Here is a 17,995-nt window from a genome sequence, read left to right as displayed (position 1 = left end):
GAAGGACTGCACCCCATGGAAGGGACGCACGCTGGAGCAGTTCGTGAAGGAATGCAGCCCGTGGGGAGGACCCAAGTTGGAGAAGTTCATGGAGGACTGTCTCCCATGGGAGGGACCCCACGCCGGAGCAGGGGAAGAGTGTGAGGAGTCCTGCCCCTGAGGAGGAAGGACTGGCAGGGACAACTTGTGATGAACTGACCCCAGCCCCCATTCCCTGTCCCCCTGCACTGCTGGGGGGGGTAGGTGGAGAATTTGGGAGTGAAGCTGTGCCTGGGAAGAAGGGAGGGGTGGGGGGAAGATGTTCTAAGATTTGGGTTTATTTTTCATTACCCTACTCTGATTTGATTGGCAATAAGTTAATTTTCTCCAAGTCGAGTCTGGTTTGCTGGAGATGGCAATTGGTTGAGTGATCTCTCCCTTATCTCAACCCACAAACCTTTTGTTCTCTCCCCTGTCTAGCTGAGGTGGGGAGTGACAGAGCAGCTGCATGGTGCTTAGTTGCTGTCTGGGGTTAAACCATGACACACAGCAAGAAAAGTTTGTATTATTACAATTTATTACTCTAGCCCAGGGCCCCAGTCCTCAGTATAGGGGTTGGCTGTGTAATAGAAAAGCTAAGAAGATGCAATGGTGTAGGCCATGGAGCCACTCAGTCAATCCCCAAGGAGTTCATGTGTTAACATAATATAGTTAAAATTTTCCTTTCCTGCTTAAAATGCCTTTTAAGGTGATCCAGTGAACTGGGACAGCTCTTTCCTCTGACGAGTGCCCTAGTTTACCTCCAATCCAGTAGGCTCCAGGTACAGGCTATAACTGCAAGCCTTACAAACCGTCCCCACAGCTGTTTTCTCAGGAGGAGAGGACAAATCCTGTTCTCTCCTCCTGCTCCCCACAAATGAGTATCTGACAAGAAAATTCTGGAAGGAGAACAACAGAAGCCACTTTCCTCAGCTACTTCTTCCTTACTCCCTCCACACACCCACCCCCAAATGGGTTTTTGTAGAGGGAATGTGTGATCGAGGCAATAAGAGGTAATAAGACACTGAGTGGCAGTATTTTTTAGCTGAATCATGCCCTTAAACATTCAGCCTACACATTAATCATTGAGTGACATCAAGGATTCACTTCAAAATTGGATCTGACTAGTGCACTTAATTTACCTACTGCACCAAACAGCTGTTCAGCTTCTGTTGAATTTGAAAGCAAATGTAATTAGTGTATGTTCACTGCTGCTTCCTCATTACATTGCCAGCCCATATCATTGGAACAGTTAATTACTGCAGAGACAATGGCTTGACTTACCTGATATAGTACATGATTATTCATCATTGATTCATTTTTTTCTTCTTCACTGGTAATTTTGTTAACATCCCTGACAGTACTTAACAGTGAATCCCCTTGATCTTTTGTGTTATTATGTCTTCTCAAATGTTACTCAAATTCTTCAGGTAGCTTACTTCTCTAGATTTTAACGAGACATGAAGTATAACATCAGCTGATGCCACATGTAACCGGAGAAATAACTTGATTATGTGGTTCACAGCAAAATGTGCTATTCAGTCACTGCCCATCTCGGCTGTCTTTGTACTTGGGGACTTTCCCCTTGCTCACAGACCAAAGGCCTGCTGATGGAATCGCCTTCTTTCAGTGATGGCTTGAAAGTAATGCTGAGAAAAGGAAAGATTGTTCCATAATTAGTCTTGTTTTCAATAGACCTGCTCCACTCTTGCATAGGTTTTTTTGATGGCTTTGAGTGTGGTTTTTTTAGCTCCCTGTGCCTCAGTACTCCATCACTGAAATGGAAGTAGCTGACTTCCCAGCCCTGCCTACCAGATGTCACGGGCTCCTCTCAGATACAGCCTCTTTTCTCAAAAGGAAGCTTTGTCTGGATAAAATGTGAGGACTCTACATTTGTTGGTGACCTCCAGGCTGGTGAAGGACAAATTGCACAATACATCTGCCAGTCCTAGATATTTCTGCAGTGCACGTGCAGATCAGCTGGGCTGTGCTGGCACGGTAATGCACCATCCTTCTCAGAAATGCCAGATTTAGTCATTTACTGCACATGTTCAACACTATTGCCAGGCATATGCAAAATAGCCCCAAGCTGTCCTGCTGCATCCTTCTCCCATCACATTGCAGATATACCTGGCTTCTCTGGCAAAGGAAGGTCACCTAAGTTGTTAAGACAGGTTTTAGTAATTTACACAGTGCTGCACATTCATTTGTCCTCTTTTTCATACACAAGAATTTGTAACCATTCCTGGAAGAAAAAAATGTGAAGAACCAAGGAAATGCATAAAAAAAGTGTATGACAGTTTAGGGTAGAGAATTCTTATCAAAAACACTTGAATAAAAGGGAATTTTTGAAGAAGTGTGATGTTCAGGGAGAATCTGAAGGAATTGAAACACTGCTCCTAAAGCAATTCAAGAGGCAAATAGTCCTGTCAGCTACCACAGCACTCTGCTGGCACTTAGAGGTCAGTAAAGTAGAATTGAAAGGACTTCTCTGCCATCTGAAAGAGACTCCATATTTTTCAAAGGTTTTGCATGATCTGAGAGATCAATACCTGACATTTATTTGGTTTGCTCATTCTTTCTTCTCATGGGTATGCTTCTCTCTTTTTATCTGATTCTCCTACATGAAACTGTCTTATCATTATACATGTCACAAAGAATCCCCAACGAAAAGGCCGCATGAGCAACTAAGCAGTCCACAAACAATAAACTGTAAAGCAATATCTGATCGGTACATCAAACCCATGTGGTATCTGGGAGCTGCATATAACAGCAGATATTTGCTTTTACATGCTATAACCATTCTGATGTTCAGTAGGTTTTAAAGCTGTTTCAGTATTAGCTCATTTTGTTAGGGTTTTTTTACACTGCCTTAGACCTCAAGGTTGGTTCTGGGTACCTCATTTCATTCTATAAGGAAAAAGCGATCGAGTGAGAAAAACTACTGCATGGAACGTAGGTAATTTGACAGTCACTGCTGACGGGGGCACAGATCAAGTTAAATTTAAGGTAAAGTTACCTTTCATGCCCTCGAGAAGCAGCCTCTGCAGCCTGCTCAAGCCACTGGAAAAGCTTGAACTTCACGTCAAAGCAATCTACTCTGTGTGGGGATAAATAAACTGGGGATTAGGCAATTTCAAAATAAGCAATTGCCTGAAATGAGCAACTTCTAGCAGCTAGTATAGCCGGTGTTATCACCCACACAAATATTGACTCATTTATTAAGAGTAATTAATGAGGAAACAAAACTGCAATAAAGGAAAAAAAAAGTGAAAAGCAATCTTCTTAAAGGCCTTCAAGGCCTCTCTTTTCTATATTCTGTGTTTGTCAGTGCTCTAAAATGGATTTTGCAATGCACATTTTCTCTGCTGATCTTTAAAATTTCAGCAAAGCATTTCATAGTTATTTCAACTCATGAATTATGCAATGGCACATGATAGGAGCAATTCATTCATATCTCTGCTTCACCAGGAGGCAGAGAAACGAAAAGCCTCAGCTCCAGCTTGAGATTTTTTTGTCCAGCACACAATCTCTCAAAATGGTACCTCAGAGATTTACTCTGCAAAATGGTAAGGACACGTGCACAAAAGGTACAGGGGCAGAATGGCTGAACTGAGGAGGAAGGACAAGCTCACAGTAACGTGGCACCACCTTTTGCTTCTGGGGTGGGAAATGATGCAGCCTTGAAGGAATTTCAGGGTGCACGCTCCAGCTGGGTCTACCTCCTCCTCCTCCTTCCATTCCCTTGTCATTGGCCTCTTCTGGCTCTGAATTTTCTTCCAGACTTCAATCCACTCCAAGGCACTACTAATCCCCTCATTAATATTGCCTGTACTTTAAAGCAGTAGTCCTGAGAACTTCTTAGAAGATAGGGAAATGCTGTAATCCCCATTTTAGAAATGAGAAACAGCAGCTGAAACACAAACAGTAGTAAGCTGCTGCAGAACTGGGACTTTTTCCTTAGGATGAAGAAACATGAAACATGTTTGTCAGGATGAAGTGAATGAAGCCTTAACCATAGCGTTACCTTTTGTCTTGAAATCCTGCCATTTGGACTCCTGCTCTATCTTGAGTGAAAAGGATGTAAGGTAATCTTTAGTTTTAAGGACGTGACTCTTCCAAGGTTCAAACATCTCTCCGCTTGCAATACAGGTTATCACATATATAATGTCCCCACAAAATTTTTGTTTTCTTTACTGAAATAAGACCAGCCACAGAATGTTTGTCAGTTGTGATTTTGCAACAGGCCACATCCTCTTGCAAGTCTTTGTTACTTCCACTTCAAAAGATGTCAGCTCGTCATACGGGTTACTCATTCTTCTTCCTGGTGATGCTTATAATATGGGACTCAGCGTTTTCATCTTATCACCTGCCTCTATCATGTCTGCCATGAGGAACAGTGAGATATTTGGGATCAATGGCAGTTGTTTCGCAGATATCATGAATATCTAAAACTTCTTGAAGTCATTTACTAAGTACCTAGAGCTTTTTCAATAGCTGTGTGGATAAGAGGATAGGAGGATAGCAATGGATAAGAGGCTAGCACCAAACTGATAAAAAATAAACTGAGATAGATGCTTTATAATGAGTAAATTAAGCTGACACGAAGTTTTAAAGAGCAGGGTTAACAGTGAAAAAATCAGTGACCTGAATTTTAGAAATTCACTGACTTATTTAGAAGTTTTGAAATTACAAATAATAAAATTATAGCATAATTTGAGTAAAATACATCAATTTTTTCTTCTTTTTTTCCCCTGGACAGATACATGTCAGGACATAATACACAGTACAATGTATATAACTTGTTAGGAAGAAAAGAGCTGTTATAAAGAAGGGTGTAGATGAGGCACTAGAGAGAAGATATGTCTTGTTTTAGTATTAGCATTCAGTATCTTGGCAAATATTTCCTTCAGTGAAGAATCAGCCTGATTTCAGGAATATGAGCTATGCCTGGTTTAGCAGATGAAACAGAGTCAAGGCACAGGATTACAAATGTCTAAACTGCTTCATTTTTGATGTTTTCCTAGCATGGCTTTGGACCATATGCATTAGCATACTCCTAGCTAAGGCCTAGACATCATTCAGCATTTTACAAGACTGTTTCTAATAGGCAGTTTAGCTGTAGCCACCCTGTTTTAGGGAAAAAAGATCTGTTTACAAATGAAGATGTGAGTCAGCTGTGATGCTGAGCCTCAAGGCAGTCTCTAACCTCTTCCATGTAGTAACATGCATATCTGTATCTGCACATACACAATTTATCTGTGGTGATGCAGTCTACTCAGTGTTATTATCCAGCAAATTATCCATAAACTCTGGTGGCGGTGGTCAGTCCAGGAAAGGTCTCTCTCTCTCTGTCTCTTATAGCAGTGAAGCTAAAAGGTGTAATTCACTAAGAACTAATGCATGAGCAAGAACTAGACGAAAAGGCAGTTCAGCATGAAGCTAGGCTTCTTGATACACGCTACCCACAAGCACAGACACACGGGGAGCCAAAATGCAATCTGAGCAGAGGTGAAGGAATGAGGGTAAATCCTCAGCAGCCGCTGTGGGGAAGGCTGGTGAGATGCTAGTGAGACCACACTACCGGGTAGCAGCTCTGTGGCAGAACAAGCAGCATTAAACAGAACAAGACTGTAGAGAAACACTGCTTTTTTATTCCCAAAAAGGGAGCAGAATGAGATACTTGCACCACAAAATTGACATTGCTGGCATCTTCATGTAGCAGTGGAGGCACAAATTATCTCCCTAGGGACAGTCATTCGTGGTATACTTCATACCACCTTGCAGAGACCATTACTGAAGGAAACACTAAGCCTGTGTAAGTGTCTCTAAACAGGAAAAGTACATGAGCAATGGCAGCCACTATTGCAGAGGAAACATTCATGGCCATGGAAAAGAAAGTTAGGGAGACAGATCAGCAAAAACTCAGCTGATTCAAAAATTAGCCATACTATCATAGCTATAATTGGACTTTGGGATCAATGACGGATCCAGTTCTAGCCAATGTGCAGAAACAGCTGCAGCTCACTCCCACCTGTACCGAAAGGCAGCACAACATGAGGGGGAAGAAGTGTGGCCAAGTGCTGGCAATATGCAGTAAACCAGTTTTGAAGCCAGCACGCGGACATGGGCTGTTAACACAGAAATTAAAAAAAAGAAAAGAACCAAAGCTACTATCACCTGAAATATACAGTAGCTGATGCAAAGGTAGTACCATTGCCGGAGAACATTACTAAAGCAAGCCACCAGTTTGGTTGAAATACAATGTCTGTTTTTCCCCACCATGAAAGGAAAGGATAATAGTCACTCTGTGCCCTCTCTAGCAGCCTAACAGAGACATACTGTAAGGAGATCGACTCCCCCAGCACATGCTTTAGTCAGCTGAAGGCTATCACAAGAGCCAGTAAGAAACTCGAAGTGCAGACATCCCTCAGGCACAGTGGAGCTGCTGAGGAAGGAATTGGGGAGAGCAGAAAGCCCAGACAACCTCACACTCACAGAAACCAGAGTTGGCAGCTGTGCCTTTTAATTTTTGCAGCCTTTAGCATTTTTACAGTGGTGAAAAGCCCTCAAGAATGTCTTGGATGTTTGGGAAACCTCCCGTCAGGGACTGGAGCCCTGCAAAGGAGTCACTATGCGGTAATCCTGAAGATATACTGCTTGACTTGTCTGGGTCTAAAAAAGGTCTCTGGTTGCAATGTCAAAAATAGGTTCTGGCATGCTGATTCACCCAGCCCCTGACAATCTGCACTATGCCTTTTGCCAGGTACCACGGAAGGAAAAAAAAAAAAAAAAGGCTCCAGACATCAGCCTGCCCTCAAAGCTATTCCAGCGATAACAGATAAAGACAAAACAGGACTTTCAGACGTCAGGCCTGCAGCTGGCAACGGTTATTGTCTAAGGCGATAGCAGAAGATAGCACAGGATGTCTTTATCAAGCTTAACAGAGCCAGAAGCATAGTACTAGTCTGAATGTAAAGGAGCTGGAGCTCAGGAGAAGAGAGATCTTCACTACCAGACATCTTTGTGATCCTGGGGACTTCCAAACAGACCTCAAGAAATGGAAAGACCAACTTGAAGTCAATGCAAGAAATTATGAGAACAGCCAAGTATAGCATTTGCCTGAGATCCAGTGTGCAAGTAAAACATAATGTTAAATGAGGGAATGAAGAATAGGCAATAGAGGTGGTGAACCAGCCTTGTAGCACTACTATCGTTTTGAGCAGCAAGGGTTACAGAAGGTCCTTAGGCCTCAGGATGAAACAGAAGAGTAACACTGAATTAAACCCAGCAGCTCTCACCTTCTGTTACCACAGCAAAATGATGAATTTATACTGAAGTAGAGGTACTAATACTAACTCTACAGAGTGACATCATCTGTTCATTTTGGAGCACAAAGATAAGTGTCCCAGCTGTTAGCAGTGCAACTGCAGTGCAACTACAGTGCACGCCACTGAGATGCCAGGAGCTGGACAGATGTAGAAAAGAACTCATGAGTTTGAATCCTTTGAACAAATAGATATGTAATTGATAAATAAAAAAAAAAGACACTCACTGATCCACTAATTTAAGATAATTGCCCAAGAAAGTTACATTTTGTGGCAGATATGCCACATATATTTCTGACTACTGATTACTGAGTTCATCAGCAGCAGAGGAAGGCCTCTGCTGTCCCCCAGCATGCAGCACACTGCCCCACACACTTATCGCTGCTCGATAGAGCCCCGGACACAGCCGTGGCTGCAGTCAGCAACACTGTACTCCAGGGCTGGCTGCAGTGTGAAAACTGAATGCCACAGGCTGCTGCCTCTTCCTGCACCCAACACACTCGAAGGGGAGGGGAGCGGGGAAGCTCTGCCTACCAGGCAACAAACAACTGTCTGCACTTTTAAAGGAAGAAATCAGAAAAAGTGTAACGTAGCTGGTTATGTAGGTTTGTAGGAAAAGCGGCCAAGAAGAGGAGGTGTCATATAGATATATAAACCTAGTCCAAAGTTAGGAAGTTGTTGATATTAACCAGTTCTATCTAATATCAAAGAGTAACCAGTTCAATCTAATATCAAAGAGTGTATGATGATGGGGTTTACATTTGCAATTTCTGGCAGGCGGTCATTACCTCAAGGACACTCAGTCAAAAACCAAGGTGATGGGGAATCTGAAGGTATATTTGGCAAGGTAGGGCATGCTCGAAAGTGGACCATGGGCTTCTGCAGAGTGGAAAAATTGCTTCAACCATTGTGTGAAGTGTTTGATATAAGAACATCAGAAGTAAAACCTAGGCAAAACAGATGGCCAAATCCAAGTACTCTAGTCCACCAACTAGAGTAAAGGGACAAGCAGATAATTTTAAAAAGGTATCAAACTACCTTTTATTGTATTTTAAAAAAATCTATGAAAGGTGAAAAACTATGAAGCTACAGCAGACTGTGCATAAAGGTCATGTCAATATAAATTATACTTCAATAATGAAAATTATACACTGTATGATCCTTTATTGTAGAAAACTTGTAAATAAATACAATAACAATTGCTACATAGGACATGATACAGCAGCTTGTGCAGCATTTGGAGACAGGAATATAGGCTGTTGGAGAGAAGGGCACCCCAAGACTTAATTAAAAATACACTTAAGAACTAAGGTTTTGAAAATTTCAGTCTTCATCTCTTCACGCTTCAGTCACTAATTTATAAAATAGGGATAATGACACTTTCTCTCCCATAAATATTTGTCATGTGAATTGGCAGCGTTTGAAATACAGTCACAAGCATACGCCAGAATATGTACAACCATAAGTATACATTGATACAGAAATAGATCATAAATATGCATGTACGATACATGACAAATAAGTGTACATCTCTGTCTTACACAGACACACGCGGAGACATGCATTCCGCAGGGCAGGACACATCGAATGACGCCTTCACGCCTCCCTTTGCTGTAGCCAACAGCCACAAACGACGAAAAACCCCACAGATCTCAGCCACGTTCCAAAACTGAGGAAGTGATTTAGCCATTTCACGGCCGTTCCAAAACTGGGGAAGTGATTTAGCCATTCGTGGCCGTTGCTAGCCACCCCCCCCTTACTGGTCGTCCCCCCCACCAGCACGGCGGCGGTGGCTGCCTGCCCCCGGAGCACGGGGGAGGTCCGCAGCACCCCCCAGTTGGCGGGCCGGCCGCACGGTGGGGCGGCTGGCGGGGAGAGAGCGGGCTGCGGGGGGAGCGGGCTGCGGGGGCGGCCCCGGCCCCGGCCCCGGCCCCGGCGGCGGCGGCGTCGCCCAGCAGATGGCTCGCTCGGACCACGTAAGGCTGCTTCTGCAAGCCCTCGCTTCCCTCCCCGCATCCCCAGGTCAGCGTTTCCAAACCTTCCGTTCCTCCTGTGAATCATGCCGGCGGCATACTGGGAGACGAGGAAAACGTTAATGCGGTGCAGAAAGCGTTGCTTTCCAGAGTGTAATAGCTCTAGCTGGGATGTAACACGCTTTTGTTTAATGAATACTTGTCACAGCACTACAGGCATGAAACAGAGTTATATTTATTGGACTAGAATCACCTCCCTGTTCTGCTTGAGTAAATCTGAAATAGCTCAGCTGTAGCCAGTGGAGATACTACAGATGGGAATGACGGGAATTTGGCCCATTGTTAAAATATCTTCATGTAGAAACAATGTAGGAAAATTGAACTATGACCAGGTTCCTTCATCACGGGCTCCGTTGACTCTAAATTGAACCCTCTTAAGTCGGTGAAGATATACAGGTGTGAAGGAGAGAGCACACAGAAGCCGGTCTTGTTTGAACTACTTGATCCAAAAGGAACCATTCTGCATCTTATTAATAAATGCCAGTTTCTTTGCCATGAACATTGTTTATATATATATATATATCTCTCAAAATGAAAGGTGGGCTTAGACCTCTAAGAGACCCACTTCAAAGCTCCTTGACTTATTGGAAAGTTCAAGCTGAAATCAGACTTTTATGATGTTCAATCACCATCGTCTCTCAAATAGGCTTAAACTGGAACTGCAAACCTGAATTAACCAAAACATGGAGGAACACTTAGTTGTATAACATGCCCTAAAAGCAAACCCCCTTTATAATCTTTCTGAATCTCAGAAGTTTAGATCCTATTACAGAACTGTACTTGATAACTCTGACTTAAAGTTACTGATTTCAGAATAGCTGTATTTACTGGTGCAAAACCTTCAAAATGTGGAGATTTTTTACTTAAACTGGAAAAACTTTCCAAGATGCACAGATTTTATTCTGACTTATTGAACTTTAAGCCTACAAGACTGGAGCTTGACATGATTTCATAATGGCCCTTCTTTAAATTTGCTGCCATTTCTGCTGATAGTTCAGGTCAGCATTTGGAAGGATGAGCAAAACATGAAAGAAAAGGTATCTTAAAAATGTGTTTCAAAAAATTTCTTAAGGCATCTATGTTGGGGAAATGGGAATGAATACCATTCCCTATTTGTTTCCCTCTGTTAATTTGGGGCTTATTTCTCTCTGACATCCAACTTAATCACAGTTGAGGTACTCCTCACCTTCTAGCTTTACCAAACCTTTCCTACTTCCGAAAGTTACACCACTTCTTTACTTTCCCAGGGTATACCAGCTGGCACTGCGGGGGAAATACGAAAGCACAGGGTAACACTGCGGCTGAGTTGATACGTTCTATATTCAACTGGCTACTGAAAACTGGTCAATTGTTTTTTTCTTGTATTAACCATTTCACACATTCCTTTGAAATGTAGGAGGCTTATGAATTCCAAGAGCTACACTGTGAGTTACTTGCACTTTTACCCCTTCTGGGATGAAGTTGTCACCTGCATTAATAAACTTCCAGAGCTATTTTTGGTATGCTCCACTGGGCTCGGTGCCTCCTGGGGGTTCCTCTGAACCTCACTGTGCTGCCTTCCGTGGGCTCCATGGCAGGTCTAGGCAAAAAATGCTTAACAGTGCTGCCTGAGAAATATATTGTGCTCTGGGAACAGTGATCCAGCATAACTCATGTAATATTCTGAAACTATTTTTCTTGATTCTGCTGTGGTTTATCCAGATATTTAACATTTTCTGATCCATGATCTTGCTAGTAATTGATGCTTGGTAAGGACATAAATGCTGTCATGAGAAGAACTAAGCTGATGATGGCTTAGCTGGGGTCCTTCTTCCCTCTTTCATAACAAACAGAGTTCTGGCACCCTTCCATTTCCAGAAAGCTGAGTAAGAAAAGTTGCTGTCCTTCTCAGAAAGCCTGACAAGGAAAGAGATTTGGTGGAGCTGTCAGAAATGGGGAGACTAAAGTGAGGCTCACAGGTTGTTATTTAGGCACGTGAACAAGTGGCCTGATATAAAAAAAAAAAAAAGGCATTTCTACTGCATGGCTGAAACTTTGGTCCTAATCATTTAGTTGGTGCAAAGCACATGTCAAGGTTTCAAGCAACAGAATTGCTCAGATCATTTCCTACCCGCTTTGCAGAGCAGCAATTAGCAGCACAGTGGCATTAACAAGACAGCTTTACACAAGCTTTCAAAGTAAAAACATAAAGAATCCCTAAAAGACCAACTACTTGTAAAATGTGAGAGGGAAGCTCTAGGCTTGATTTTTCAGAGGTGGGCGCAAGGCTTTGCCCGCAGGCAACGTGACCGTCAAAGCTATCCGCCGCCCTGCGCAATCCTCGCACCTCCCTGCCTCCCCCAAGGAGGGGAAACGTCCTGTCTTCTGCATTCGACCTTTGTGTTGCCTTTTTTGCAGGGGGATGGATGCTGCACGTCTCTGAATGCCCTCTCATCCACATTTGCCGTAAACACCCAGAACACCTGTTTACTCTGACTCACCCACTCCTCATGCAGACTCTCCCTTTTTTTGACAGCAGACCTCACTCAGGTAGTATATGCTGCTAATATCCTTTCAGGACCATGTAATGACATGCCTTCTACCCAATTCCTAACATCCTTCAATCAGCTCAGCCAGTGGGCTAAGTGCTTACGCTCCTGTGATTTATATAAGAGCAATTAATTTAAACTGCATCACTCTGGTGTTATGCTGGTGAAAATGCCTGGAGAGGGAGTACCTCACTGGTGAATCAGACCCTTTACTCTTAACAAACATACAAAAGAACAGATCCCAAACCAGTGAAAATCTGCATGGCTCCATTCATTTCAACACACAGACTTAAACCAGCTCAAGGTCTGAATCACAGCTAATGTAACAGACTGTTTAGATACCGACTAGTGCTTCACATCCTAAAATGCAATGCTTTCCCAGAGTTGGCAGGGGATGGGGACTCTCAGATGGAACAGAGCTGAGAGGGGAGCAGGACCACAAATGCAACCTTTTAAAAATGCTTTGTGGATTTCTTAATTTCTGTGGAGTTCAGGAAAACAATGGCTTGTGTCTCTGCAAGCACTGCTCTCCCTTCTGGGAAGAGCTGCATCTGTTCCTGCACTCCAGCTGTGAAGCAGGTACCTGGGAAGTCCCTTTCCTTGCCACCTTCCCATTCATCCTGTAGCCTGGGTGTGTTCCCTGCAGCTTAGAAATCCATGTGACACCTTTCACTGACAGACACCAGTGTTAGATGCTGAACAGCTGAATCTTTTTGATCAGTTCTTGAAAACAGCTAACTTTCTCTGCACTTGTTTTGGCATCCCCGAGATTAAGAAGTCACACAGTTTGACAAAGCACTTTACTCTTACATGTCTTAACCAGAGGGATTTTTTTGTTTTTTCTTCCAACACCTGCTGCAAAAAAGGGCTGGGGTGGTCTCTGTAAAACACCCCTCTGCGCCTCCTCCCGACAGGACAGAGCCCTAGCAGCACACCGGCACGGCATACCGGTATGTGCCCAGGCAGGTGTAGTTAATACACAAGGGGGGAGCGGCGGGAGGGATGGGGGGGCAGACCAAGAGTCAATCAGAGAGTAATTTGTGTTAGAAATTTACCAGTATTCAGCTGTCCATCTTTTAAAAATGCAAATATTTTAAAATTAAAAAAAACCTATCTGTGACTAAACATCTAGACTAAATCAATCTAGATAACCAGAAAATTCTGTGGCACATTTAAGAGCCTTTTATCCTGAATGAAACACATAATACAGATTATACCTTCATAGGAAATCAAGAGGTCCTAAGTATACTAATGGAGAGGGACGTTTAAGAGACATTTAAATTACCCAGTCTATAATTTGGGGAAGGGGGAGGGTGGGTGCTTATCTGTGCATCTTTTAACTGCTTTGGATAATTAGGAAAATTTCCTTGGCAGTGCTCTAAGAGGATAGACAAAAGAGTGACATAACTACTCCCAAGGAAGGAAAGGTCGAGGTTTTGCATTCTGCAGATTTTTAAAGTAAAAAAGAAAGTATTCTTCATTTGAACAGTCTGAAGCAGTATGCATATTACATAAAACTTATCACCCTGCTCTGAATGTCATCTTTTCCAGGGCTTCTGCCTCTCCTTGAAGTCACTTGCAGTATCTCCCTGGCCCTTCTGCCTGGGCGCAGGTTAGGGAGGCAGGCTGCTCGCCTCCAGCCTTCCCTGAACGCAACTATTCAAAGGCAGTTCCCAAATGGAGCAGGCACACAGTCAGTTCAAAGGCTCCCATTAGGTCTGCCGGCTAACCTGTTATCTTGTAATGCCCCCCCCCCTTCTGCCCTTAATGAACAGTTTGTTCCATTGTAATTCTTATATCAAACATCTGGAAACCAGACTCGCTTTAAAAAAAGAAAGAAAAGAAAAAAAAACACGAAGTTTCAGTGCCTATGACTTATCCAGGTCTCTGTCAGAAAGAAAAAAAGAATTCAGCTGAATCAGTAAACTGACCTTTTTTTCAAAGCACTTTGATCAACACATTTTTCTAGACCGAAATTCTACAGAGCAACGTACACCCACTTTGTAGCAGGGTAACGTGCTCTGACCACAGCTTGCTCCTCCGTTCACAGCTGTCTCCAGCGGGAGGAGCTGAAACCTGAACCAAACCCTCCGAGCAGGGATTGGATCCCTCCTGCCAGCAGCCAGAGAGCCCTCCCAGAAAAACAGCCTGTTTGGAAAAGTGCTTGAGAACATCCCGAAGTGATTGGAGGAGCGGAAAACCCTTCCCCCCTGCACCTGACTAGTGGGTATTTACAGCACTTTTCTAGGCGCCTCTGCACTGCCACTACACGACCACAGTGGATGGACTGCGCGGGGCAGGCAACGCGATAGGGACCGATGCACTCGCAGTGATTGTGCGTGTGCGTGCGCGTGTGCTGCACACCCGCCGGGGACCGTTACGCCGACCAGCGAGGAGAGCCTGGAAGAAGGGCAAAGCCTGCATCCAAAATGCCACGCTCCTTCCTGGTCAAGAAACATTTCAATTCATCCAAGAAGCCGAATTACAGCGAGCTGGACACTCATACAGGTAAGAAAACGAAATCTAACACCACCGTGTTGCTTCTGAGGTTGCGGTCATTGCGTGGCAGTAATGAGGAGGGGTGGGATTGCTTTTCAGGCTTGAGGGAATGGTTTAGTTCATGGCTAGCTCTTTTTTCTTTTGCTTACAAGGAGGGAGTTTTGAGAAGTATGTCAGTGCTGCCCAGAATGAATCATAAAAGTTTGCTCATCCACTTGAACTCAAGTTACTTAGAGAGGATTTGGAGTTTTCCTGTTCCGTATCTGCGGGTGGTGGAATTGAAACGTTTATACAAATCCTTCAGGAAGTTTCACTGCTTCATTGTATCGGGCTGCATACATTTAGAAACAGCATGCTGCCTTGAAGAGACTCTCGAACTGTAATTTGTCCGTTCAAGGGCACTGTCTCTACCCATCAGAATATATGTATGAACTAGTATTTCCTTAATCCTCCTTACATTCAGATGACTGTACCGAGTGTTTAAGTTATGCACCTTTTAATCCCCCAAATATTAATTTTGCTGCCTTTTGAAATACTTTTTGGTTCTCTTACCTTAAAATTTTCTTCTTTCTCTAGTGATTATATCCCCATACCTGTATGAAAGCTATCCAGTCCCTATCATACCACAGCCAGAGATCCTGAGCTCAGTAGCTTACAATCCCATTACTGTGTGGACTACAACCGGGCTGCTACCGTCTCCATTACCCAACGACCTCTCTCCGCTTTCTGGATACCCCTCATCTTTGGGAAGAGTCAGCCCACCTCCACCTTCTGACACCTCCTCCAAAGATCACAGTGGTTCAGAAAGTCCCATTAGCGATGAAGAAGAGAGAATCCAGTCCAAGCTTTCAGATCCCCATGCAATCGAAGCTGAAAAGTTTCAGTGCAGTTTATGCAACAAGACCTATTCAACTTTCTCTGGGTTGGCCAAACATAAGCAGCTGCACTGTGATGCCCAGTCTAGGAAATCGTTCAGCTGCAAGTACTGTGACAAGGAGTATGTCAGCCTGGGAGCACTTAAGATGCACATCAGGACCCACACACTACCTTGTGTCTGCAAGATCTGTGGCAAGGCTTTCTCTAGACCCTGGCTACTCCAAGGACACATTAGAACTCACACTGGTAAGAACAACCATTGCAATTGCAGTTTCTTGTTGCTATAACATCAGGACGCCTTTTTGCTATTTTTTTCCACAGGTGGAAAAACCAGCAGTGTTTCTTTACTAACCTTGAAATGCATCTGCAGAATTTCAAATGTATCATTAAAAGGCTAAATTCTCCCTCTTGAGGAGTGGGTGGGAGGGGAGTGTAGCATGGTCTCATAACTGTGGGCCAGATACTGGCATAAATCAGCATTGTTCCCTTGATAATTATAGGATGGTTTAGCCCATTTCCACTAGCTGAAGGTTTTGCTTTAAGGATTTTATGTTAACTTTCAGGCTTTGGAAATTGCTAACTTTGAGAAGGCTCCAGCTGACTCTGAAATCAAGCAGCAAAAACAGAAAGGCAATGCATGAGGGGCTGCTTTCTGACTCCTTAAGCAGCCGGCAAGTTTTGCATGCGCTATCTCAAGTTCTTAAGAATTAGAAACACATCATCACCAAAGTGTTCTTGTTTTTTTGTTCTGTTGAGGCAAAGACTGGAGTTTGAGTATAACGCTGGGTACAATGTAATGTCTGTACAGCTGTTTGCTGCTTTTCAGTCAAAGCCCTTGTCCCCAGTAATTCACACAGCACAAAGCAGAAAAAGGTCTGTGAAAATATTTGAAAATGCTGGGATGAGCCCAACCTAAAAGCGTTGTCTGCACCTGTAGATGCAGAAGGTGTCAGCAGCTTGTCTTCAGAGACTGCACTTAGCAGCATATTCTGAAAAGACTGAGTTCTGCAACTACAGTCAGCAGTGCTGAAAGCTGTTGTATCTGTGGCCTGATTAACCTTTTATTACACATTCTTTATTATAACAAATCCTTTCTGTTTGTTTCTTAGGACAAAAGCAGGTTTTACCTGTCCTAAACATGTACTTCTCTTTTAAAGCTTTATCCTCTTTTTGCTTGATGTTTCCTTTTTAGGAGAGAAGCCGTTTTCCTGTCCTCATTGCAACAGGGCTTTTGCAGACAGATCCAATCTGAGGGCTCATCTGCAGACCCACTCAGATGTGAAGAAATACCAGTGCAAAAATTGCTCCAAAACTTTCTCCAGAATGTCTCTTCTGCACAAACATGAGGAATCTGGCTGCTGTGTAGCACACTGAGTCATGCAGTCAATGTTTACCTGGACTCGATGCATTTCTCCACTCCTGTTCCAAATGATAAGTGGAAATCCAAAGGCGTTTTCTCGTCTACTTTTCAGCCAAAAAAACCAAAACACCACCAAACAAGCAAACAAACAAAATAGTGGAAGAACTTAGAATGTCAGTAGAAATGAGCTTTAAGTAGTTCCTGTTCAGTCACACATTCGCATTCTTAAGTGTGAATTCTGAAATATGGGGAAAGACACCATGCATGACATTTCAAGTAGATCTAAAGGAAGAAGCATTATCAGCTTTATAGATGAAGCCAAATGTAGGTCGTCTTTTCTTGCTTAGAAAAGGCTGCAAAGTTAATAATACATTCCTGCCAAGCCATTTCAACCAAAGAAACAGTGTTTTAAGTGGAACTTTTAATAAAAATACTACCCAAGTGAATTTTGCTAGACACCATTTATCTCAGGTGCCTTAAAAAGTATTCCGAGTTTACCTTAGTAAATGTTTAATATTATTCATTGCTGTGTTTTTTATTTTATTTTATTAGAAGCTGAGGCCTTCATTAATGATCTGAAATGCTTTAAAACTGCATAATTAAGAGAGGAAAAAAAAAACATGTAAGAGAATGTATGAAAAATTGAAAGCCACAAATTAACCGCATGTGCCTTTTTAAAAAAAAAAAAAAAAAAAAGACTGTAGCTTCAAACATTCCTGGTGCATGCTTGACCATCTTTTAATATGGAATAGTTCCTCTAAACTTTAATCTTTTTAAAAAACGGGAATAAGTGCAAGAGAGGGGGTTCACAGGAGTTTGACAATTATTTTTTTTAAATGCACAAAGGAAATGCAATATTTTCAGCATTACCCCTCCAAGTGCCTTTTTTATTGATGATTTTGTAAAGTATGCGGACATAATGTAAATATTTTTATTTTTATATGATTGAATATGTTATGAATGAAAGTGAATTGTTGCCTATAGCAGCATCTATAGATAACTTGAAGAAAGTGTGAAGTGAAATTTATGTTGTTTTCTAGCCACTTTTTTTACAATAAACATTTTTAAGTAAGATTTCTGTTGTTTGTTCTAATTAAAGAAAACAACCGTGTCTGGTTTATCAAAGCTTTGGAACATAAAAAATGCAAGTGTCTCTACATGACCAACTGAAGATAAAAGTGAATTTCAGACACGAATCCTTAGTTTACAAGTACTGAACATTAGAAAGGAATATGCCCATTGCATTTTAAAACATTTAAAATGATACAGACCATTTTTCTAGAGTCACTGCTTTAAAACACTGTTGCTTTTTTGCTGCTTACAACAGTATGACAACAGTGTGAAATATATTTT

The 17,995-nt window shown here is 42.6% G+C and overlaps 1 protein-coding gene across 1 annotated transcript; it reads left to right on the top strand.

Moving 5' to 3' along the window:
* Positions 1–14,072: 14,072 nt before the first annotated feature.
* SNAI2 (snail family transcriptional repressor 2) lies at positions 14,073–17,714 on the top strand. Its single transcript, XM_052788546.1, has 3 exons — positions 14,073–14,415; positions 14,983–15,528; positions 16,475–17,714. Exons 1-3 carry the CDS (start codon positions 14,337–14,339, stop codon positions 16,654–16,656), a joined length of 807 nt encoding a protein of 268 aa, XP_052644506.1. The 5' UTR covers positions 14,073–14,336; the 3' UTR covers positions 16,657–17,714.
* Positions 17,715–17,995: the final 281 nt, after the last annotated feature.

Source organism: Harpia harpyja, chromosome 5, assembly GCF_026419915.1.
Source record: "Harpia harpyja isolate bHarHar1 chromosome 5, bHarHar1 primary haplotype, whole genome shotgun sequence".
Taxonomy (NCBI): domain Eukaryota; kingdom Metazoa; phylum Chordata; class Aves; order Accipitriformes; family Accipitridae; genus Harpia; species Harpia harpyja.
Note: the sequence above shows the minus strand (reverse complement) of the source record. Positions and strands in the feature narration are given on the sequence as shown.